At 42.7% G+C, this 26057-nt stretch overlaps 1 protein-coding gene across 7 annotated transcripts in view; it reads left to right on the top strand.

The window, feature by feature from the left end:
• PROSER2 (proline and serine rich 2) overlaps positions 1-25326 on the top strand; it is a 39180-nt gene extending 13854 nt beyond the window's left edge. For 4 of the 7 annotated variants that reach the window (XM_025043411.1, XM_015585582.2, XM_025043412.1 and 1 more), the window contains 3 exons: positions 4316-4535; positions 20399-20651; positions 22347-25326. In XM_025043411.1, coding sequence (XP_024899179.1) covers positions 4316-4535; positions 20399-20651; positions 22347-23368 — 1495 coding nt within the window. In that variant the 3' untranslated portion in view covers positions 23369-25326. Of the gene's footprint in view, positions 1-1834; positions 2353-4315; positions 4536-19967; positions 20215-20398; positions 20652-22346 lie in introns of those variants that run through there. The other 3 variants (XM_015585583.2, XM_025043413.1, XM_006906959.3) reach the window with 3 other exon arrangements.
• Positions 25327-26057: the final 731 nt, after the last annotated feature.

The raw sequence follows: 26057 nt of genomic DNA on the forward strand, positions 1-26057 counted from the left end.
TCCGTCCCCGTTGCCCCAGGTTCCGAGATTGCTTGTGTCTTCTCGTCTCCTGTCCTGTATCATCTCTTTAGATAGTGGGCCTGTCGAAGGTTCTTGCACGATAAAATGATCTAAGTCGTGATTCTTCACACCTTCAGAGGTAGGAGTCAGGTGTGTGGCAAGCTGGTCCTCTGCAGTGAATGACAGACCAAATGAGACTCTAGGACAATTAAGTTGTGGCCCCCACTCACCTACCTGTCCCCGCCATCGGCACGTGTTCCTGGCTATGGATGTGAAATACAGTGTTGTGTCTGTTTTAAATTTATATAAATGAAATTTATATAAATGGAAAAGTTATAATTCAAGAGCTTCGCATATATTCTAGCTATCAATTCCTTTTCTTAGACATAGTAAACATCTTCTACCAGCCTGCCACTTTCTGTTAATATTGTCTGAGGTGTCCTTAATTTTTATGTAAGCAGATTCACTGAATTTTTTTGAATTTTTTTATTTTTTGATTTGTATTTTTTGAGTCCTAGTGAATAGAAGGATCAATGGAAAATGGGAAGTTCAGAAATAGAATCTAAAACATATAAACATTGGGTATAAAATAACTGAGTATTTTAAGACAATGGAAAGATGAACTTTTCAACACTTGGCATTTGAGTAATCAGGTAGCCTTCTTGGCTTGGGGGTGGGGAAGCTGGTCTCTACACTAATAAAAATTCAAGTTGGATCAGCTATTTAAATATGAAAAGTGAAACCATCAAAAAGCCCTCTCCACAGCAGACCTCCCATGGAGTTCTGTACTAGTATTTCCTGGGAACTGGGGCCAGAGAGCCCCTCCTTTGCTTATTCCTTTTCTCTCTGGGACTGCCCATTACAGTTTGTTTAATTAGCAGTCTCCCTAAATCTGAAACATCTGGTAGGGCTTGGCCTAGTTGTCACCTTTCTGTGGAGTCTCTGAACCCTCCCAGGAAGTGTGGGCACACCTTCCTCTGTGCTCCCGAGTCCGTATGAGTCTGTAAAGGAAGCTAGGGCTCAAACTGAAACAAGTACTGAATGATAGGATGAAACTTTGATTCTGAAGGCTACGGGGAGCCGGTTAAAGTGGATTGCTTTTAGGAGAGTGGTGACATCAAAGTGGTGTTTCAAGATTAATCCAGCGGAAGAATACAGGAGAAGTTCAGAGAAGGGTGGGAAAGCAAGAACAGCTAGATGGCTCTCACAGTGATGGAGGCATATGGTGAAATGCTCGGGAACGAGTGGGACTAGAAAGGAAGAATCAACAGGCTCGGCAGCTGGCTAGTTGTCAGTGGCGGGAAAAGGGAAGAGTGTGTGACAAAGCTGACAGCCACCCTGCCTGTGGACAGGTCTTCAGCTGGCATAATTCAGCCTAGGGGTTTGGCGAAAGCAGAGTTTTGAGGTGAATGATGGAAAGATCGAGTTACTTGGGCTGCTCTGTCAACCTGACTGTGGCTTTTGGAGTTGGGCGCTGGGGGAAGGAGGGCTTTACGCATGCCACCAGGGTCATCTGAGGGCCTTCTGGAATGTGCAGGGGAAGATGAGGAAGAGGAGCTGCCTTCCTCTCTTGGCTCCAGCGCACTCACTTAGGGGGTTCACCTGCCTAACTGACCACAGCCCACCAGACCCCCCGGCACCTTTGGCTCCGTCCAGTAGCTGCTGTCTCCTGACCAGCCATGCTCGGCAGATGTAGATTTATTAAGATTGCAAATCACTGTCACCTTCTCCTTGTTCTCTTTGTTCAACGAATAAACTAGACATTGCCAAAAAAAAAAGGATCTTAATAATAAACAATGAGAAATAAACACAGCGAATAAACAGAAAATGAGCGCATGTGGCCCATCTTCCTCCTGCAGCGTTAGGCCTGTTGAGCCTTCTCAGTGACGCATGTTCTGCTCTCCTGGTGGAAGTCAGTTTCTTCTTTACAGGGCTATCTTAGTCTGACCCTGGTCTCACTCTTTATGAAGTGCACTGTTTGCAGACGCAAAAAGTGATCCCTTGATTAGACAAGGAGACCAAATATTTGAGGTAGTAAGTGACCTTCATAGACGCACAGCTGGCGGACCTGTCTGCTCCTTGTCCCATGCTTCCTTATCTCACCGTGTTCCTTTCCAGGGCTGCCCAGAGAAGAAGGCTGCGTCCTTGCCCTTCCTCTTCAGAAAACGGCCCTCCCCGCCGTGGACCTCCCACGGAATGCTATGTTTTTCGTTCCTGGGAGCTGATACTCGGGAGCCCCTAGTTCTCAGTTCCTTAAGAGATAAAAGAAGATTGCCGTCTCGAGCCTGTGTGGGATAATGAACCAAAGTTTTCACTGTCTCCCCCATAACCTCTGCCTTCTGGAAAATTCTGGTTAGTTTCCTCATATTCTTTCAAGAGAATGTTTTATAGACGTCTAAGTATTATAGTTTTACAGTATCAGAATAGCTTTTAAAATTATGGTAACACAAGCAAAAGGTGGACCGTCGGACGGTGTGGGAACCAGCACTGCCTGCCCACACGGCCAGCCGGGGCTCAGCCAGCCTGTGGCACTGACTGCGCAGACCTGGGGCCGAACCCCAAATCCTTCCCACCCACCAATGGTCCCTGCATTCCTTCACGGTGAGGTGAATCAGTATTCACTCCCCATCTCTCATCCCCCTGTTGTGTGGGGGGAGACTTACTGTCCCATGTCCCCTTCCTTTCCTGCAGCAGCGATTTACTTAGCTCATGAATGAATTAGAGCTGAGTCAGCGGGCAGGAATCTGCAGACCAGAAGGAATCCCAGCATCAGCCCATCCTCTCTGCATTTCCTGTCCCACCTTTCCCGGGCCCAGCTGCTCACACGTCTCAGGGGCGTAGCTGTGACGCCCACGTCTGCCTTTGTTTTGCGTTGTTACCGGCCACTGTTATCAGCACACTTATATGTCCAGTGTGTGTGTGTGTGTGTGTGTGTGTGTGTGTGTGTGTGTGTGTGTATTAGATTCATATTTCACATTTAACTTACTAGACTGAATACTGTGGAGAATTTCACCATGGACATCTGAACTGAGTTGCATATTGTTGGCTATGTACAGTTTATATAAAGGCTGTGTATTGCTTATAGGCTTTCTTATTATTAAACTTTTAACTCTTAACATTTTCTTGTCTTTTTTTACCATTGGAATAATGGCAGGTTACAGAAAGTGTACATGCTCAGAAGCCTCAGTTCCCTCGCCTTGCTCTTAAATTGCCATACGCCTTGTGCTGATACACCTGAAGGTGACGAGAAATGGACTAGAGAGTGAACAGTTTCTTTTTAATGTTCTAATGTCTTCAGGTTTTCTCTGAGGCTTCACAGTGACTTTTGAAGTCCTAAACGACAAGGTCCTCCTAAAGGTGTTCAATACCTATTGGGCTTTCTTGACAAATGGTCACATTTCTGTTACAAATTAATACACAAATGAGTGTGCGTGCGCACACGCACACACACACACACACACACGCACACACCAATTTGTCCCTGTGATATTTTTTTAGCTCACATGCCCCTCAGCATTCTTAAAGGGGCTGGTAAGGCAGTATTTTCAGTTCAGGAAGGATGTGAGCATCTATTGTTTCACTTGCCATAATGTCAGGTCATATGTAATCAACCAGAAGCCTATTCCCTTATTCCCTATTAGCCTTCTTTGGTCTTCTAGAAGATTTTGTTGAACTCAATTGTTTATTGTTGAGGGGGTATGCTGAATTTCCTGCTAAAAGAGTCAGAGGACTATATGAAACTGAGGGGCTTATGGGAGACAGTTTTGATGTTTTTGTTCCTGAAAGTAAAAGCATGAACTTCCAGATAGTATTAATTAGTATTTTATGTAGAAACTGCAATAGCATCATGGCATCCAAAATGTCTAGAATCTTGGAGATGTCAGCCTCCCTGCAGTAGTAATTGATTAGCACTTCATCTCAACTCTGAACTGTCATGAAGCTGGAAAAGGAATCATAATTTTGTGGTGTCTGATGCACAAAAGACCCGAATGAGTGTGGAAGAGCATGAAAGAACAGACCTTCAGTGCAAAGGAAGGTTCCAGAACATTATTCTACCAAATCGCCTGCACCAAAGTAATTTTTAGTAAATCCATCTTTCTTTAAAAATAATTTTAGCATCTTGATAATGAAGCGAGATATAAAGGAGAAATGGAAATGAGTATCGCAGAACAAGCTGACTTAGGGATTCCTAATTCTCTTTGTCTTGCTGGTCCAGACCGGATGACTCTAACTCATGCTAAGCCTTTCATTTGGGGGACAGGGCATTTACTCTCCAGGCTCACTAACCCTTGTCACTTGTGCTTGGTTTCTCCAGAGGTAATCCACGAGTTCAGAATGGGACACTGGCCCCTCCCCAACTTCCTGTGATTAAGCCACTGGCCAACGTTTCTGTGGGGATGCCTATAAACCACCAGAAGTCGGACTCTTTGGAGATGGACTCTGACTTGCCACTCAGCTGCAGGCTCGATGACCTGAGCCGAGGGGGCAGTTTGGACAGCCGAAGCAGCAGTTCTCGCTCCAGAAGTCTCACTTTGGTGAGTGATGGTTTGCTTTGATGCTTCCATGCGCTTGGGCTTGGCTGGCCTGGCCCGACTCCTCCCCTTTGATAAGGAAGACCTTATCAAATTCTTTTGGGTTAACTAGATTGATGGTTTAGAATACTTGCTCTATGATGTGGCGTTTAATTTTTAATCACCTTACATTTTGCACAAATACACAGTGTTCCCCATAGCAGTGAGGGGGGTCTCACTATAGCTGATAACGCGGCTGCTCAGACCCAGGGAGGCCCCAAGCCGAAAGCAGCGACAAACCCAGGCAGTGCCTACTGCCTTTCATTTCAGACAACCGAAGGAAGACGAATACCTCATAGGGGAAAAACAAATTACTTTAAAACAGATTTTTAACTCCTTTACAAATATAAATGCTTTTATATCCCTTTCTCTCAGAATCCAGACCCTTACATAACATCAACAAGTTTTGGGAACAGTCACAAAAAGAGTCTTTAGTTTTAAAGTTAAGAGATGACTCTTCGTACTCCCCACCCCCAGGATATTCATCTTTCAGGACTGAAACCTTATTATTCGTAGAGAGAAAGACAGAAAGAATTGACCTCGGACCTTATTGATACTGGTCTATTGTTCATCTCAGTGCATCTTCTAGTGGGAACATGATTTTCCTTCAGGCTGAGCCCTAAAATTAACCCCAATTATGCTGAATATAAGAAAGATATATATGGTATACAGGGCAGTTAATAACAACGATAGATTTTATAGACTCCTACTTGCATATTTTTTAAACTATGGTAGTATGTAATAAATATTATTTGATCAATTCACCAAAAAAATATTATCTATTACTCTTTGAAAATCTGAGAACTTACAAATTCTTAAGAATGGATAATTTTTTAATTTAAAAAATATATAAAGAATATATTAACGTATTAAAAAGATATGTAGGAAAGACATATAGATTAATACCGTAGTAACCAGTGGAGTGTGTTCGCCTGAGCATAGTGAAGAAGCAGTCCTGCTCTGATATAGAAAGGTGTTTCTAAACTTGATGGCTAAAAGACTACATTGTCGTACATGTGGTAACGGAATAAAATTGAGAATGGTCATCAGTGTCTAAGGAAATGGGTATAATGCATTGGGAGTCAGGGTATTTGAATTATTGTCTTACCTTTCACATTCTTTTTCATGTTGAACTTGAGACAAATCTCTTAACATCCTTTGTACCCTGGCCGCTTTCAACAAAGAACTGAAATAATACCGGTTCTTCATCTCCTCCTGGGAGAGAGAACGTGATCCCCAGTATGTCCAGCGCTTTGAATTTGGGGAGGAGAAGTTGCTACTTTTTTTAATCTCCGTTCTAGTCATATAGGGTCCATCCTTCTTACTAACTGATTAATGTCTACTTTTACCAAATCTTGTGTGGTAGCTCAAACTCACATGCTCCAAATAGGACTTGACTGATCTCTACAAAAGTGTCCTTTGAGTAGTGGCATTAACTGACTGTCAAATGCGACCTTCTGTGCCTGGTGTGTGTGATTTATACATCTGTTCAAATGTTGAAGCTCTGTTCTGGGAGTTGAGGACACGGCCGTGGAGCCAGCATTCTGGTGCAGCAGTCTATCAGGACAGGACAGGTTCTGAGATGGAGGTTGGGAGGTGGATGGTTGATGAGGACGGTTCCTGGGGTCAGCATCTGGAAGAGGAAGCAGGACTGGGCGGAGAGAGGGGTTGAGCTGTGAGGCAGACCCAACGAAGGCCTTAGCTATTGCTCAGGAGACTCTGGGGCTGGGATGGCCCCTCAGGTGTCCCCATTGGGTCGAGAGTGGAACCTTTATACCCACTCAATGATCAGCCACTGGATGCAAGACTCCCCTGGAAGAAGGCATGACCATGACAAGACAGTTTCTTACAGCTCAAGACAGTCCCCAAAGAAGACTGACAGCCTAGGGCCGCCCTCCAGCAGCATTCCCATCAAAAGGGAGAACAGTTCCTTCATTCCCAACAGGCAATCTGGGGGGCACATCACGCTGACTACCATGAAGGCTTAGGAGAAAATGAAAAGAGGTGTGCTAGGGGGATCGAAGCCACCAGAGTGCCTGCAAGATATCTTAACGAGAAGAAGCAAGTCTGGAAAGTCAACTCAGGGAGCTTACACGATATCGCCATATAAAACACAACTCTTCACTGAATTCATGTGCAGGCAGATGGGATCCTAAGGTCTGTCATCTGGCAAATTTGGAGAATATGCTTCATGTTGACTCTGTCGAGATGTCATACACAGGGATACATCTTCAGGGATAGAAGCTCTTGTTCAAACGGAGGTCTGTTTCAGCTCCAAAGTCGCAAAGAGAAATGGTTTATTAGAAAACTTTTCATCCTGGGTGTATTTTTTGTAATATAAAATGTTAGAGATATCATTAGGTTCATAGAAGGGAAAGACTATAAATCTCTCATAAATATCAGGAAGTCAAGGTGGGTGAAGTGAGAACAGCCTTATGCTTCTTAGCTGCCTGTGGTAGAAGGAGTTTTTGAACCAATGCAGTGTTGGCCTGCATTGGTTTTACAGTGAAGTTGATTAGAGGTTAGAAAGACATTCCTCTTCTAATAAAGATATTTATTTTTTTTTAATCCAAAAAAATATCCTTAGGTAATTTTTAAGTTGAGTTCTTCTTTACCAATCAGTATCCTGAAAATCAGCTCAGAATAGTAATAAACACAAGGATATTGGAGACATGCCTGAGTTCAAATTCAAATTTCCTTCTCTTTGTAACCTGGGAAGTTATTCTCTTCATTAGTTAAAAAAGTGGTGCGTGGGATAATAATTCTTTCTCAAAGGTTATACACACATTGTAAAGATTAAATGTCTAGCATCTTAGCTGTGCTTATAATACCAGCTTCTCTTTTTCGAGTGCCCTGTAGCTTCAGGCTGAGCATCCTGCTACCGTCGTCTTGTTTGGGTCTGTCCTTTTGCTGTTATATCTCTGTCTCGTATCAGTACTCTTCTGAATTTTTTCCTGTGAGATGGGAAAGGGAAAACACCATTCCCCCTAACAACTCACAACTTAATTCTGCCATTCTTGCTATGGGCATCACTTTGAATTTAAATTAAAGAATGCCTATCCTCTGAAGTTCTTTTTTATCTGGTACAGTATTAAAGTAATACTACGATGTGTTTGATTCATCCGTGTAGTCATCGTATAGGACAAAAGTAGGGACAGCATTACAGATTTTACTTTTATGAAGCACATAATTAGACTATATTCTTATGATATATGTTTGCATAATTCTGCTTCATACTCCACTTGACTACCTAGATTTCACTGTCTGATGGTGGACACATTCCAATCCTGTTCCAGTACCTTCTACTTAGACCCGTTGACTGTTTTCAAGCATTTTCCGTTATGGAAAATCATTGAGCCAACTTTAGTTGTCATCTGTTATTATTTCACAGTTGTGTACTGCCCTTATGTAGAACTGGCACACTGAGAAAATTTGACATTTAATTTTAAACAACTAAAGTTTTCCAAACAGTCTTGGAACACTTGACTTTTACACAGCTCTATTTTAGCAGCCAGGTCCCCTTGAACCAGTGAACTCTCTATACTGGTACGAAATTCGTAAACTTTAAAAAATTCGTTTACCCTCATACTCTTCCTTTTGGGAGTCTAAATTTGGAGAGGAGCTGTATGTTTTAATTCTAAATCGGGCCTTTTTATGACGTATTTCTTTAGAATGAGAATTCACCACAGTAGTTTCTCCACTTGCCATCCTTTAATCTTTGACCTCGTAAAAGATTAGTCAGTAACAGTGTTTTTAGGCTTCCAAATTGTATGGCATTAAATGCGCCTCTTGGAGGGCTCTTTAAGTAAAAGATAACCTAATCCTGATTTATAGCAGTATTTCTTTTCAGCAGTGGTTATTTTAAAAAGAAGATAAAAGACTGATGCTTACTATTACATGAGAGTATCATAAAGTTTTTAAATACTGGTTGAAGTGTCGCCTGGGATTTAACAGACCTTTTTCTTTAGGAACTTTCCTTCTGAGCCAGTGCAAGTTAAAAATTAAAATAGCTGCTTAAATACGGATTGCCATGTCTATCCATATAGGGCAGTGTGTGAAGTCTTTATCACTCAAGAAGCCAGTTGTGTTTTTATACATATTTTGTTTTTCTTGTAAAGAATTCTTCCTCCGCACATTTTCTGATGGAAGATATAACTAGAATGAGAACAAATCAGTCAAATCCTGAAATACTTGACTAAGAGGATATCTTTTGTATGTGTTTTTCCCTTTGAAATTTAAGAAGCTTTCATGCAGTAGAAGGCAGCATGTCTTTACCCAGTCGGTAGAGTAGTTCCGGAACCTATGACCTCTGGAGGCCATGCTGATTCAAAATAAAAGGCTGAAGGAGGATTTAGAGACCTTCATAAATGATAGCTCTTGAAGGCGACAAAGGAAGGTTTGGGTGTCAGGTTACCTGTGTTCTTAACCTCTTATGGCCAGTATCTCAAACACATGCACATCTCATAAAACACCCTGGGCGCCACTGCCAGGGACCGGAAGCCGCCTCCTGCCAGTGTTCCTGGGCTCCATTCTGAATGTGGTCCTCTAGTCTGTTCTGCCCTGCAGGTGTCCTGGAGCTTCCTCTAGAAAAGACTGATTTGGCTAGTTGAAGAGTGGGAAGCTCTTACTACCCATAGTTCTTTAGGAATTTGGTAACATACGTGTTTCTTTAAGAGTGGATTAGAAACATCCCAAATCCCCAGCGTGTTTCCTGTTCATTTTTATCTCCGACTTGGGTAAAAACAACGATCCAAATTTACTATTGAGTTTTTGGAGATTTAATATTCAATGAACTGTCTTGAAACTCTTATGCTCCCTCAGCTGGCAAATGTTATGGCCTGAAAGTCAAATAATGAGTCTATGGTCAGGCAGCAGTTGCCAGCTCCTGATTACAGCCTCCTTCTCCAGAGCCTTTGATGTCTCTTGGCCTCAGCCGTTAGTCATGGAATAAGAAGGTAAAGCGAGCAGTGGTGAATGCCGTCTTCGTGGCCAGGTTGGACTGGAGTCTAAGCAGGACACACTAGTTGTTAGATGACCTCAAGGAGGGGAGAGAGAACAGAGGCGTGGAAAGGAGAAGCGGGCTGGTCAGCAATAACCCCATCTTCCTCTCGGTTCTGGCTCCTTACCCAGATTGAACCCAAAACTTGCTGGTCAAAACAGCTATTTTAAGACAAAGCTTAAATAGCTTTTATAAAAGTTCAATAAACATTTAGTAAATGCCTAATACAAGAACTAATCAATGATAGAATAAAACCTGGTTCTAATCTCTTCGGGAACTCATAATTCAGTAGCAAGATAGCCACGTGAGGCTCTAGGACAGTGTGACCCGAGCTCTGGGTGTACGTGTGATGCCACGCATTTATGGCAGTTCCATCTCAATCAAGATCTCTGTACATTATTGCCGGTTTAAAGTTCAAGGCAGCCATGGAGCCCAACTGTAATTCTTCGAAGCCATTATTCTTGAATCTGTAATCAAAACTGTACACATATCTCATCCCTCACTAGTTTGTGTCTCTTTCCGGCCAGAAGTACAGGTTTAAGTTACCCACAGTGAAAAATTACAACAGTGACTAGGTAGAAATAACCATAATTAAGCCCTATACTGAAACTGTGGGAAACACCACATACACTTATGGTCTTTTTATGAGATTGCCAAAGTAAGCATAGCATTTAAAGCAATGTGAGGAACTACAAAGAGGCTGACTTTTGTTTTCTTCCCTCTGCCCCCATTCTGTTTCAGCTGCAGGGGGTTCTCTCATCCACTTAGATTATTCAATCAATGAAGCCTTGCTCAAGTGCCAGAGAGGTTATTTTGGCATCTGTCAAAGGAGAGGTGAACACCAAATCACACTCTGCCAACCTAGGAGATGGCAGGTTAAGAGATCTTGGTTCGTCGCAAGAAATATTTTTAGCCGTCATAATCTTTTTTATGATTTTTTGTTTGTTTGTTTGTTTAGAATAGTGCTGAGTTCTGCTGGTTCTTTTTTCTTCCCTCAGGAGGAGGGAGCTGCCACAGTTGTATTAGTCTGCAGTTAAACCAAATAAATGTCTTTGTTTAGAAGAAAAACGAATCTAAAGAAAGAAGCCTAAGAACATGATTTAGTAGTTTTTTAGGTAGGGGTCAGTTTAGTATGAGTAGTTTAAGCCTTCTCAACTGTTTTATTCAACCAAACAAAGGTTTTTTTCTCCCTACCATTTCCCCCAAAATGAAAACTTCTGTCCCAAATCCGTACTCGCACAGGTATTTCCAGGAGTGTTGACTTTTATAGCTATTGGTAACATTCGCTGTGACAGCATGTGGCCTACCTGATCTGGATGTGCCTCTCTGAGCCCAGTGGGGCGGGACAGACACTTTTTCTGTTGTCTTTGCGCAGGGTGAACAGACACCGGCAAGACCAGGACTGTGCGCTCCGCGTCGAGATTTGTACGCATGCGTTACAATTCCTTCGGGAGGTTTAGCGTTTTGAAATTTCTGGTTTGAACAATCAAAGCTATTAGGGTAGAAGTACTTGTAGCCATGACCTGAAGTCAGCAGGATGGGCAGGATGGGTGAAATGTGGTTTTCCAGGTAGTTCTTTTAGCCTATGGAGATTTGTAGCCCTAAAGAGCCTCCTTTTACTCCACAGCCGAAAGTGGTCCATTAAAAGCACCATTTATAGAAAGGGAATTTTTAAAATAAAATTTCTGCTCGGCCTTGTACCTTCCAAATAATAGGGACAAACTTAGGTTTCCTTCAACCCACCCCTTCCCAAGGAAGCTGCTGTTTTGTTTATCCTCATTTCCTATTTACTTAGCTCTTTGGGAACCTGGGAAATCCCACCGCCGAAGCACCGCCGCGTCAGGCGGGGACCACGGCGGGGAGTGGGGTAGGGGGGGCTCCAGCTCTCTTCCCTCCTCCACACGGGCCGCTAGGACGCTGCCCTCCCTCCCTCCCTCCCTCCCTTCCTCTCTCCCTTCCTTCCTCTTTCAATATATAACAGCTTCATTGAGAGAGAATTCACATACCCCACAGTTCACACATTTAAAGTGTGCCATTCAGTGGTTTTTAGTAATCCAGAGTTCGTAATCATCATCACAATCACATTTAGAACCTTTCCATTGCCCCAGAAGAAGCCCCGTGCCCATTAGCAGTCACGCCCCATTTCCCTCCAACTCCCAGGCTCTGTACATGTGCCCATCTTCATGGCCTTTCTTGTCATGCTCTACCTCTTCCCCAAGGCCCGTGTCATGCTCTTGAACATCCTTGTCTGAGAGGCAGCGTCAGCGTCTCTCTGGAATGGGAGTAGACAGGAACCCTCTTGGACAGAGCCATGAGCCCCTTTTCTGGCCTTGATTACCCTGCTCACCTGTCCATGGTACTGGGGTTTCTGTTTCTACCTTCTCCCAGGTGCAAGCAGAGTCCAAGTTCATTTGGAGGGCAGCATCATGTTTGGGGAATTAGGCAGCAGACTGAGCCTGCAGCATTTTTGGCCCCGCCCCTTAGGCCAGGGCTCAAGGCCAAGCTGATCACAAAGAAGGTACTTGGGGATACATTCCAGTCCCGCAGGGCTTTTTCAGCCTCTAAACCTAGAGAGGGAGACCTCAGATAGCTTGAGGATGCAAGAGTCTGCCTTCCAGGACCTGGGACTCTGATCACTGACCAGCCTGGTTAAACTTGATTTGTGTCTCACATTGCAGGAGAACATGGAGGCAAAACCACAAGCTTGAGGGACTCCAGGATAAGATGTACGAGACTGGAGCAGGTGTCCAAGCACCGGTCTTGGATTAATATGTGTCTGGAAAGGGAAATAAGCAGAACAAAACAAAAAGCAAGCAAAGAACTAGTTCTAGTCTTGGCCTCTCGACTAAACAGTTGTACATAGTCATTTCATTGCCTCTGGACCCAGTTTTCACAACTTCAAACGAGGGAGCTGTATTAATTTGCATTTTGAGTCTCTCAGCCGATGAGGCCTATGCTTTGTCACAGAATATAAAACGGATGTGCAGGAGCCTCCCTTTCTAAGCTTATTTTCTACAGGAAATCTTATGTTGGGACACCTTACTGTGAGGGTGAATTAGGCATGTGGGGTTCATATACTCCAATCTTATTCTTGTCCCTCGCACAATGTGGGAAATTGGCATGGGTCGTAAGCTGCAGGTCCATTACAGACCAGTTCCCCATTTAATTCTAGTGTCTGTACAACTGAAGGGAAATCATTATACCTCACCAAAGTAGATTATCTGAAAAAACTTGTGAGTAACCTTGTTGAAACATTGAATTGGAAAGGTCAAAGTAGGAGAGAAGGGTGGAGAGCATTAATTTATTTCCCTAGACTTCTTATTAGACAAATAGCTGTGGTTCCTTTGGAGGGGGGAGTTATGGTTGTCACCATTATCACGTCATCCTAACAACAGTCCTCATGCTTGTAATTACTAACTGGAGGGATCTGTGTTCTGCTGTGAGCCCTAATGATTTTAGACTCGTAAGGATTTTTGTTGTTGTTGAATCACTGACTACTCTGTATGGATAGAAGAAAATGTGAAATGTCGAGGTGAATCTGGGAGAGCAGCAGAGTTAGGAGCAGGGTGGGCTGAGTGATGGGGGGCAGGATAATCAAGCAAGAATAAGGTGTGTGGAGAAAAGATGAGGCAGGAAGGCTCTACACCATACAGTGTGACCCTCCAGATAACCCCACCAACCTGCAAGAAAGTCTAGAAAAATCACAGAATGAACAGTGCCATTGGATTCCTTCTGAAAGTTTCACATTCTGGCTGCCAGAGGCCGAAACAGACAGACATGGCGAGGAGGCAGCTGGCATTCTGGTTACCGTGACTGCTTGCTGGATATAAGGCAACCCCCAGTCTCTGTGGATAGTTCACAGATATATCAGACATGAGTGTTCCTTTAAGTGTTAAGTCCAGCAGAGGTGAAAAGCATGGGTGATGAACAATAGTAGAAAATAAAATTTTATATAAATAGTTGGTTCTACTTTTTAAATATCTCTCAAACCCATCTCATTATCTCTATTCCCTTTACCACTACTCTAGTTTAGGCGACTTTCAGCTCTTGTCTAAATATTTCCCATATTCAATATTCTCCACCCTGTAGCCAACATCATCTCTCCAAAATACGTTTCCGACTATGTCTGTTTTTGTTTAATTCACCCACTTCTTTCAGACTATTGACATATATCATTTCTTCTCCAGAGTTTTTCCATATTAGACCCCCTTCCCTAAAGGTGTGAATTGATACTCATGCTGTATGTGTCCATAACACCTGGAGTCAGTCACCTCGTCATAGTCAGTCCACATTCTAAAGTAATTGCATCTTCTTGTCTGAAGCCCTCATTTGATGGTCAACTAGACAGTGAGAACATTGTTCACACTGTTGTATTTATATTACACGATGCTTAGTAGATGCTCAAATATTTGAATGTATGATTCAGTAGATGCTATGGGAGGAGGCTAGAGGTGTGGTGACATTTAAATTAGACCGTGAAGGATAGGTAAGATGTAGTTATGCGGAGATGGGCACTGCTGACTCAGAAACAGGTATAGGAAATAGCAAGTGATTTGATTTAATTTGATTATAGAGCAAGAATTGGCAAACTACAGCCTGTGGACCAAATCTGGCCCCCCACCTGTTTTTGTAAATAAAGTTTTATTGCAACAAAGCTAGGCTCATTCACTAACATAATATCTATAACTTTCACTTGGCACTGAAGAGTTAAATCATTGCTATTATAAAGTCTGCAAAGCCCAAATATTTTCTATCCAGCCCTTTACAGAAAAAGTTTACCACCGCTGCAGTAGAGCATAAAGGAGAGAGTAGCAGGAGGTGAAGTTCGAAAGGTAGGTAGGGTCAGATCCTGGAAATCCCAGAATAAAGAATAATTTCCTTAATCATATGTTTTGCAGACATAGAGACTACTAAGATTACAATACGATTTTTTTGGTGCGTGCGTGTGTGTGTGTGTGTGTGTGTGTCTTTTCCTTGGTCCAGTGCTCAATAAAAAGTACTGGATAAGGAATACTTTGTGCCCATTTTCACTTGTAGTATCTTGCCACTCTTCTAATGCCCCTCATACTGACCATGTTATTAGAGGGAATATTGAAGTTCACAGGGACTGTGTAGCTGTCAAATATGAAACTGTTCTAATTTCATCTGGAAAAAAAAGTATTCTTAAAATCGGCCTGTTTCTTCCCTTCCTCCCACCAAATCTCAGAAAAGGTGGAACAGGAAGATGTGCTATGAACCAAAATCTTAGGGCATAATGTTTCAAAAGTTGGAATTTTAAAAAGAAGAGGTATACAGAACTCAAAAGGAAAATTACAGGCCAATCTGTCTTGTAAATATAGATGCAGAAATTCTGAACAAAATATTAGCAAATCAAAATCAGTGATGCATAGCAAGGATAATATCGTGACAACCAAGCTGGATTTATTCCAGAATGCAAGGTTGGTTTAATTTTTAGGAATTGATTTATAAGTCAGTTCATTAACAGAATAAAGGAGAAAAAAATATACGATCATCTCACCTCAGGTGAGGAACTACATTTTGGGCCAGATTATTCTTTATGTGGAGAATTGACCTGTGCATTGTATGATGTATAGCACCACTCCTGGTCTCTGTCCATAAGATACCAGTAACACCCACCTACTTGTGACAACCAAAAATGTCTCCAGACATTGCCAAATGCCACATGGAAGGTAAAATCACCTGAGAACCAACTGAGAACCAGTATAATAAATGAAGAAAAAGCATTTGACAAAATTCAAAACCCATTCATTATTTAAAAAACAAATAGACTTACAAACTAGGAATAGAAGCAAACTTTCTTAATCTGATCAAGATCATTTTTTAAAAATATACAGCAAACATTATACTTAATGATGAACTATTAAAAGCTTTCTCCCTGATATTGGCAACAAGACAAAGATGCCACTTCTATTCAGCGACTGGGGAGCCCGGCCAAAACAATAAGATAGAATGAAAAATGAATAAATGGCATAAGGAATAGAAAGGAGAAATTAAAATCCTGTCATTAATAGACCATTGTACAGAAGACCAAAGAGAATCTACAGAGAAACTACAATAATTACACAGCAAATTTGTTAAATTTACTTATTACAAAGTCAATATGCTTTATTTCTGTATACTAGCAAAAATTAGAAAATTTAAAAAGTGATACAATTTGTAATAGCATCAAAAATCATCAAATACCTAAGAAGACAAATAACAAACGCTGTGTAAAATCTCATACTAGAAACTACAAAAATATTATCGTGAGAAATTAAAGAACCAAATCAGTGCACATCGGACTTGAGTGCATCAGTATCACCCAGACACGGATGGAAGGCCCACCTGGTAGAGCTTCTAACTCAGTAGTCTAAGATGCAGCCCACGAATTTGCATTTCTAATACATTCGCAGGTGCTGCTGCTGCTGCTGCTGCTGCTGGTCGAGGGACCACACTTTGGGAGTCACGAACCTCAATAAGTGAAGGCATATACCTTATTTGTGGATTCAAAAACTATTGTAAAACATCAGTTCTCCTCAATCCAAGGAACTTCCGTGCTGTCCCAATCCACGTCCAAGCAGGGAGGGGTGGTGTGTATATTTATATGTGTATGGAAACTGACAAGCTGATACTAAAATTTATATGGAACTAAAAAGGGCCAAGAAATGCTAGCACACACCTAATGAACAGCAAAACTGGAGGGCCTTAAACTACCAGATACTGAGACTTACCATAAAGTTATAATAATTAAAGCAGTGTTTTATGAGTACACAAACAAACAAGTAGACAGATGAACAGAACAAAGACCCAGAAACAGACCGACACATGTACTGTCACCTGATTTACAACCAAAGAGACCTGCAGTGGAGAAAGGATGGTCTTTCAAAAAGTGGCGTTGGGACAGCTGGATATCCATTTAGAAAACAGTGGATCTTGACCTCACGCCATACACAAAAGTTCATTCCAGATAGATTATGGCACTAAATATGGAGGTTAAATACAATAATGCTTCTAGAATAAAACATTGGTGAATTATGTTCATGACCATGCAGTAAATAGTGGTTCCTTAAACAGGACACAGAAAGCTCTAACCATGAAAGAAAAGATCACTACACTATAGCACATTAAAATTAAGGAAAAGTCATCAAAAGACCCCAGTAAAAGAGAAAGAGCAAGCCAGTGAGTAGAAGATATTTGCAATAAATATATCCAACAAAAGATTTGTATCTAGTATATATAATTCTATAAATTATGTTTTTAAAGACAACTTGGTAGAAAAATAAGCAAAAGACTTGAACAGGCACTTCATAATGGGATCTCCAAATGGCCAATTAAATATTATGGGGGAAAATGCTTAATACCGCTAATCTGATTGGGAATGGACTGGAAATCAGAATGGGACACTGGCACATACCTGTCACACAGGGCTGCAGAGCAATGGGCCTGCTGGTGGGAGTGTAACTTAGTACAGCAATTCAGAAAACTGGCTGTAGCTACCAAAGACGACACGTATCTTATGACCCAGCAATTTTATATACAGGTTTATATCCAGTGGCTATGTATTGCTTATCCTCCCCAGCAGTCTTCTGTTCTATGTGCTGACCTAACCCACGCTGTAGATATCCCTCTAGCAGTATTCTATTACAGCAGTATTCTATTACATCTTCTGACCTAACCCACGCTCTAGAGAGTCTTCTGAGTCATTGACTTTTCAGCTAATATGGCCAGGCTAGTGTGAGAAATTTGCATGTATTCTTGGGCTAATCATTCCCAAAACAAATATATACTGTGCCTTATGTGAAAGAAAAGTAAAAGACAAACTGTGGAAACTACAGGCCCCGTGATGGGCCTGAGCGTTAGGTGCGTTGGAGAGGCATTTGAGTACCTCTCAGTCACAGTATGAAAAGCATGACTCCACACCAGGTGGAGTAGCTCTTAGTCACCTTTGCTTCCACCGTATTTTTTATTGTTTTGTCCAAGGTCATGAGCACAGTATAGAGTCAAATAGTTTTATAAGGTTCATGAAAAGCATTTGCCTTACCTGTGTCCCTCTCCCATTTTCCACTCACCAAATTCAATGACTTTTAATTCATACTGTTTCTTTGTTACTTAACCTTCATTTCCCCTCACTATTTTGACGATTGACTATATATTCTTTCAGTATTTTCGTATCTGTGTACATATTAAGTACGCATATATCTAAACCAAATCAAGACAACTCTATTTTTCTATCTGCATTTTTTTCACTTAACATTGTATTCCTTGAATTTGTAATAGCCAGTTAATAAATATAACTATCACACAGTCAGTAGTTATTGAGACTACACATAAAAGCAATTAGAATAACTATAGGTAAAAAGCAGACTATATAACTTGTACATATTATTTATGCAAATATGTATGCATGTGGACAAGGACTTGAAGGGAACAGTGAAACATGAACACTTTTTTGGGGGAAAACTATCATATTCTTTTTAAAACACCATTTAAAATGGCTATATAATATTCCATTTGCGAATGGTGCCATGATTTAATGTTAATGCTCTTATTATTGGACATTTTAGGTTGTTTCTTGTTTTGCTTGTTTTCTTACTACTACGAATACGTGTGTGTGTGATTGTCATAGGTAAATTGACTCATAGATACCTGCTTTCTCACATAGCTTCAGTTTTTTCTGTGCTTCGTAGTTATTTTGGTTTTATTTGCTTGCTTCATGTTCTGGATTGCCCACGGGCCTGCTCTGAACTAGAGTGGTCATTCCTGGGGACGCCACCATTACCCTGGGATTCCCTCTCAGTCTCCCGTTTCCTGGCTCCTGTGTCTTTTCTTGGTTTCTTCCGTTGTCTAGGAGAACAACCCCGCTCCCTGTGGTAGCTTCCAGGGAAAGGCAGACAAGGGCGATCTGCTGTTTAGACCTGGCATGTCTTAAAAACATCTTTATTCTAGCCTAACCGAAATTTGGTTAGGTATAGAATTCTAGTTCTGAATTCTGAAGGGATCACAACGTTTTCTTCGGCTTCCAATATTGCTGCTGAGAAGTCTGTTGCTGTTCTGGATTCTGATCTTTTGTTGTGTGGCCGCTTCACTCTGAGAAGCTTCCAGGATCCTTTCTTGGTCTTTGGTGTACTGAAACGTCATGGTGATGTATGTGCCTTGCCATAAGTCCATGTTGTTCTTGTTCATTAGGTTACTCTGATGGCCCCTTTTGATCCTTCTGTTTAGGGGCATTTTCTTTCATAATTTTACGTGTTAATATTGATAATGTCTTCCCTTCTTTTTTATTTCTTTTTCTGGAAGTTTGATTATTCAGATGTTGGCCCTTCCACACTTTTCCTCTAGTTTTCTTCTCTTTCCTATTAATTTTTTTTTTTTTTTTTTTTACTTTTTTTGTACTTTTCCAGTGTCTCTGCTTTATCTCCTAGGATTTTATTTAGTTTTTCATTTCTGCTGTCCTAGTTTTAATTTCTAAGAGCTCTTTTTTGTCTTTTAGTTTTTTTTTAAATAGCATCATATTCTTGTTTATGGATTCAGTATCTCCTTTTATCTTTCTGAGGATATTAATGATCATCTTTTGAAATTTCATCAGTCTGCAGTTTGTTTCTTATAAGTTGCTTTCTTTTTCTCTCTTTTTATTTTTGACATGTTTTTCATGTGAAATGTCTTTTTCAGCTGCTTGATGATCATTAGCTATATGTACACATTTAAGACTAGGATGTTAAGAATCTGATTAAAAATTCTCTTCTGGGGTTTGCTGACCGATCTGCACTGTAGAGCGACTTTGCGGAGCAGTTTCATTGGGGGGAACCATGGTGTCAGCCTGTCTTGGTCCTTGGACCATTCAAATCCCCAGAGACTCTTCTAATCTTTTGTGCAGAGAGTATCAATTTGGCTTCATTTACTTTGTGCAGAGAGTATCAATTTGGCTTCATTTACTTCTGTTTTCGGTAAGGTCTTTTACCGTCAACTCTGCTTGATGTCCCCCATTTCAAATGTCTCTTTTACCTTCTTTAAGAAAAAACTTCCAGTTTTCTGCTGGGGCGACCCAATTGCTTCTGAAAGAGCCCTTCAAGCTGTTCTCTTTTCAATCCCATCTTTGCCACACTTCAGAACTGCTCAGCACCCCCAGTGCCTGGGTTTCAGGGGAGCCCTCCAGCACTCGGGGGGCCCTCTTGTACTCGGAGGGGGACTCTAGTCCCTAGAGGGCCCACCAGTGCTCAGCAGGTTGATTACGGGCTTTCCCCACTGCTGATTAAAACTCACCTTTCTTGGGGCTTCTGAATCAGTTAAACCTGTCCTGCATCTAATTTCCCAAAGGTTGTTGCTGTCATCTCTTTTCCTATTATTTTTGTCTTTGTGATTTGTGCCTTTAAACAAAATAAATCCCATTATTGTTTTAGTGATGTTTCTGGAAGAAGAGATAAATACGTGGTCTCCGGTTAAGCATCTTTACCCAGAGATCTCTCGCGTTGCTACTTTGGGAGAAGCAAGTGTGTCTGAGGACAGTAAGATGTGCGCCGCGTCCAGGGAGGCGCTGAGGGAGAGCTGTTTCCTGTCACTCGCTCATGAGGAGCCACGAGACGAGGGCTGATAATAGAGTCTAAGATCCTCTATTTCTATACCTTTTTGACAGCCTTTTTCATGCAGGTAAAAGGGTGGGGGACATACAGGTGTGTCATTGAGGCAAGCTGAACAGCACATTCCCGGTGGGAAATCTCAGAGTGCCGTGAACCCTACCCTGAGCTCTGTGTAGATCCCGACTTAGTCGTGTATTTTTCTCTTCCATGTTGTTTTATCTCTTCCATTCCCAATCCCTAAACCTACTGTATAGGACGATGAGAGCCTGAAGTACCTCACACATGAGGAAAAGGATGTCATTCTGTTTTTTGAAGAGACTATTGATTCCCTGGAGGACGACTTTGAGGAGCAAGTCCTATGTGACAGTGGGGTTCACTGCCACTCCCCACGGTCTCTGGAAGGAAGCACTTCCAGTCACTCGGAGCCAGAAGATGTCATCGACCTAGTGCAGCCAGGTCCTGCAGCTGGAGAACCCGAGTGCCTGCCGGATGTGCCTGAAGCAGCAGGTAAGGAGGCGGCGCAGGTCCCCAGGCCTCCAGCTTGGTCTGTTAGTGTTACAAGACACAGAGGGCTACTTCCTGTTGGGCTCCCCCAGGTTCGCCAGTCTGGAGGCTACTGGAGCTTATCAGAGTTTCACAGGGTAGGCGTATCCCATTGGTAGTTTGTCCAACCAAGAAGACGCTTTCTTGGTATATTAAGGCGATGACACATGAAGGAAGATTCCAAAAGGGCTGGAATTAAGAATGAGACTAATCAAGCATACAAATAGGTTGTTTATATTTTTACATATATATATGGAAGAAAATTGGAAATGGCTTCCAGATAATAATTCATTCTATAAAGAAAACATACATGGTACTTGTGTTTTAGCCCTTGAAGTTTAATCTCAATTTTTGAACAAGATTATACCCTTATTTCTGTAGCATGACTTTTCAAATGAAGAATCAGCTGGTTCAGGAAAACAGAAAAAGGTCAGAACAAAAATTCAGGTCAGCATCTGCTTTGTACCTTGACTCAGGGCGGCATCAGAGGAGAGGTATGTTCTTTGTCAAGAGTTCTGTGATAGAACCAGAGGAGATAGACAAGGAGAAAATTTTCTTCCAGTTTTTTTCCTAATTGGAAAAGATTGGAAATGAATGTGGTCAAGAGATAAGGACTGGAAAGGGAGAGAAAAAAAAAAATAGAAGAGAAAGTATTTTTGCCCTGCACACTACAAAATACTGCCATTTGTCACGAGCCTCTAGAAATTTTTCCCCCCGTATTTGTAAACAAGGCTGTGTGTTACACAGAATTTCACATACTATGGTTATAGATTCCAAAGATGGAGCTCAGTTTGCAGCCATCTCATCAAAGAAGAGCCTTAATATGAATTTCTTGTTTTTATCGCACTTCTTTGAAAAATATAGTTCCTAAAATTAATTTGAACCAACTGATCCTTTAAAAATGTCAGATCATAGAATTGTGCCAAGGAAAACACATTTTGAAAGTAAGCCACCTTGCCCATCAATTCTCTAACATGACATTTTCATGCCAATTTTAAGTGCCTGCGCTGTGGGAGTGTCCTGTGAAATTCTGCACAGATAAAGGTAAATAAGACATGGCCTCCAGTTTTGCCGCAGGAGACAGGTGGAGAAACATAAGTGCAGAAAAGTGTTAAGTGATCTGCGATGGGTGTATGTTCAGGATAGAGTAAACGCTCCGAGGCTGGCGTATTAAATTCCACTCGGGGAATTTTGTTTTCTAAAACATTTTCTTTTCTAAGGGAAGGTGACACATCCAACGATCCTTCATCCAGAAAGGCCTGATGGGTGGTTGGTGTGTGCCACACAGCCTTCCGGCCTCCGTTCCCCCTTTGTAACTTCCCCTAATTAGGTCAGTTCCTGTTTCCTCCTATTAGGTGCCTGCGGACCATGGGTCCTTGGGAGCTTGCTTCTCATGCTTCCCGAGGCGCTGGCCACTTCTGACTTGCCAGCCTTTCACCCTGAAGCTCATCCCTCCTCATCCCGTGGTCATGAGGCTCCTGCCCCACCTTCTCTGTCACTAGGCCAGGGGGCAGGGATACAGGGAGTCGAGCGTGCAGGAGGGACTGTTGAAGTTGGCATTATGTCCCTTTGAGACCCTTTTCGGTTCAGTGAAAGGAAATGTCATGGGTTTATTTTTGCATAAGGTGGTAGCTTATGAGGATTCTCCCTATCTCTCAGGGGCGGGACCTGTTGGAAAGGAAGACCCTGCTATCCTTGAACGCAGCGCACAGGATGCAGCGGCGCCTGCCCCGTCTGTGGCGGACGGGGCAGCCCCGGAGGCCCTCCGGCCGCCGTCCCCGCCTGTGGCCCCGCCAGCCCAGCCGCGGAAAGAGCGGCTCTGCCCTTCCCCAGCGGAGCACCCGAAGCTGCCCCGCTCCGTTCCTACGCCGCTCGTTATCGCCCAGAAGATTTCTGAGAAGTTGGCAGGAAATGAAGCGCTTTCGCCCACATCCCCCTCGAAGGAGGGCAGGCCGGGCGAATGGAGGACCCTGACTGCCGGAGCCCCTCGAAATGGCGACCGCGCGGCGCCCCGACACACGGCCCCGCCCGCACCCAGGGCCCAGCGCTTCCCGAGCAACATCAGCGTGACCAACAGCGCGGGCCGCGAGTACAACAAGACCATCTCCAAGGCGGCCGTGAGCGTGCAGGAGCGCAAAGCCCGCGTCTTGGCCAACATGAGCGGCGCCTCCTTCCTCTCCGTGGGAGACGCGGAGGCTCGGGCCCCAAAGTGGGAGCTCCCCGAGCAGAGGAGCAGCTCCCCGGAGCAGGGGACGCGTGACCGGGGCCAGCCGGGCCCCGTCCGGGAAGCCGAGTCCGCGCGGGCCGCAGGGCGGGCGGGCGCTCAGCAGTCGCGAGGCGTGCAGACGGAGCGGTGCCCGGCCCTGGCCAACGGCTTCCAGAGCATCCACGAGGTCCTCAGGAGTGAGCCCAGCGCCTTCGCCTCCATCGGGAAAACTGTCACCTTCCGGCCGGACCCGGCCCTCACCAGTAAACTCGCTCGCCAGAACGCCAGCAAGAGCCTCTACGAGCGCCAGCACCCGGACTGCGGCCAGGATGCCCGGACGCGGTCGGGCTCGCTGCCCAGGGCCGTGGGGTTCAGACCCCAGGGCATCACCGTCCAGTTCGCCGGCCGAGGCTCCACGGAGGAGGCCCGCCGGGAGGCCCTGCGGAAGCTCGGCCTGCTGAAGGAGACCTTGTGATGGACAGCAAGGGGCCGCGGGAGGAGGGGGCTGGCCAGGCCGTTTGGCCTACAATGGCTGCGCGGATGTCAAGAGCAGTGGCGACAGCCCCAATGGCTGCGCCCTGGTGAGGACTAGGATGACCGTGCTGGGTAGGACTCATTAGTCCGGGCCGAGGACCTGTGAACGTGAGGGCACCCCACCCCCACCGCCGCTGAGCTGCGAAGCCCTGTAACCGAGGGTCCAGGCCCATGTGTCTTCCTTTTCCCAAGAACTCAGAGAATAACCTTGAAGACCTGTAAGTTCCTATGATGTGTAACTGCCGTCCATTTCGGGAGGGATTTAGGAGGAGGGCATTGGGTCTGATTTGTTTTTCTTGAGTCTCTAAACTAGGCTTTCATCCCGTGCACATGACATGAGAGCCAGTTTAGGCCTCTTATGCTCAATTCTCTAAGAAAGCGCTTTCTCTTCCTTTTCTAAGAAAATAAAAAATATGTGTTAAATTTGCATAGTATCTTAAAATACTTTTTTGTTTTTTGGTTTGTTTTTGAAGGGGGTGGTATGTCAGCCCTAGATATGCCTTTGTTTCTTGATGTAATTTGGTTTGCCCACTTCTTTTTATTAAAATTGAAAGGAAACCTTTAGTGTATGATTTACTGTAATTTTGAGTTATGGGAGTGGAATTGAAAGGTTGAGTTTGGAAAGGTGGTAATTTGAAGACAGCACGTCTCGTCAGACTACAGGGTCTGTTACTGGCGGATCTGTGTATGAGCGTGTATTGTGTATATACATGTACATGATGTTTATCGAAACATGTTAACACACATATAAAGGTGTGTGTGCACATACACGTTAGTTATTACATATATAAACTTCTTAAAACCCTCTACTCTTGATAGACACAACCTCTCAGCATTGAGACAGATGACACAGAAATTGTTACTTCCTACAATGGAAGTCTTTTAAGGACACAGCTCCACAATATTTCTGTGAACCCAAGTACTTCTTCCTTTGCAATGTGTGTTCTGTTCCCAATTAAATATTCCAAGTTAGCTTCCAGAGAAGCAAGATAGTTCCTTTGTTAGTGAAGAACATTTTTAGAGATTAAAGTTATCACCTAATTTTAACCTAATTTTAATTTATCGCCTAATTTTAGTTTTACACAGTCCAAGATAGATAGCTTGTAAACAGTGGGAAGCAAAAGTTTCTTCAGATCCACCCTCTCCCCCCCACCCCCCGCCCCACTGTCATGTTCCTTGAGCAAGCCCTCAGGTTTAATTTAAAAGGGAAAAAACACCGAACTAGGTGACACAGCATGAAAAGAACTGTTTTTCTGAGACTATGTCTTACACGCTGAGTCGTAGCCACAAGCATTATCATCAAAACTATTTAAGGCTGGCATCTTAAACCTCTAAAAATAGGACCGGGAAGGGGCCACACTTAGCTGTTAACGCCCTTTTGTTACTATGTCTCAACAACTGTCACAGAATCTGCTTTTTTCCTGTTGAGTATTATTTAAACTTTTAAATGTGCTGTGAAGGATGTTTTTTATAGTATTTTATTTGCCTTGTAAGTTACATAAAATGATTGTAATGTTTTCCTTAGTGTCTCATCCAGCCCTTATCCTCTTGAAATAATCTCATTGATTCTTGATGGTTTTAATTTAAATAGGTGCTTTGATTTTACAGGTTTTAAAAAGTTTTTATTTTACTCTTGTTTATATTGGATTTGGTTAAAGGATTGAGGGCCGTATACCTTTTTACAAAATGCGCTGCCATATACAGTGTTTAAAAACAGAGGGTCTTGATATGGCTGACATTGTAAATACCCTTTATATATAGATGAGAATATCCTTATATACAAGGATTATTTCTTTTTATCTTATTCTATGTCTTGATTGTGATTAAAGTGAACTTGACTATATATAGTATATTTGTTCTCATGACATTTTTGAAAAATAAACTGAAACTTATCTTAAGTATAACTTTGTTTTCACATTTTATACTTATTCTCAATTATTTTCTTTTAAATGGTTATATTTTTTCCTCCTATTGGTTTATAATTTCTTTTACCATAATTATATTTATCTATAATTATATTGACTATTACTCTAGTCATTTCTTGTGCCCAAGACCCTAGTAATTAAAGTCATTCGATTTGTACAAGTTTCAAATTACAGCTGCTAGTGAACTAATCTGTGTACATACCATGTCAACAAAAACATCTAGTTTGCTGAGGGCCATTAGTTTCCTTGCCATAACTACGTGACAGGACATTCTTAAATGGTCACCTACAAGGGAATTTTAAGGATCATATTTCAAAACAAAATTGTAATAAAAAGTAAAGACAAATCTTAAGAGCCCAGTTTTGTTTTGTTTTTTTCCTGTTCAAGTGATACTTGTAAATCAGTCTCCATTTTTATGAAACTCTTTATCGTAATACTTAAAAATTCAGGGGTGGGGACGTCCTTTGCTTTTAGGATGGTAATGTACAAATGGCACAACTAGAGTCTCATCTGCAGACTCTACAGTCACCAGGGTAACTCTGTTCAGTCTCTCTTCCCTTCCCCACACTTAGTTCCCATCTACGCACTTATCTTCACAAAACTGGCGGAAATGTTGATCTTGGCTTTTCTCTCACATTCTCCTCTTGTGAGGCTTGTTGAGGAGAAAGGCACAGGTAGGGCAGTCCCTCAGATGGATGTCCCAGG

This window comes from Pteropus alecto, unplaced genomic scaffold (assembly GCF_000325575.1).
Source record: "Pteropus alecto unplaced genomic scaffold, ASM32557v1 scaffold11, whole genome shotgun sequence".
NCBI lineage: Eukaryota > Metazoa > Chordata > Mammalia > Chiroptera > Pteropodidae > Pteropus > Pteropus alecto.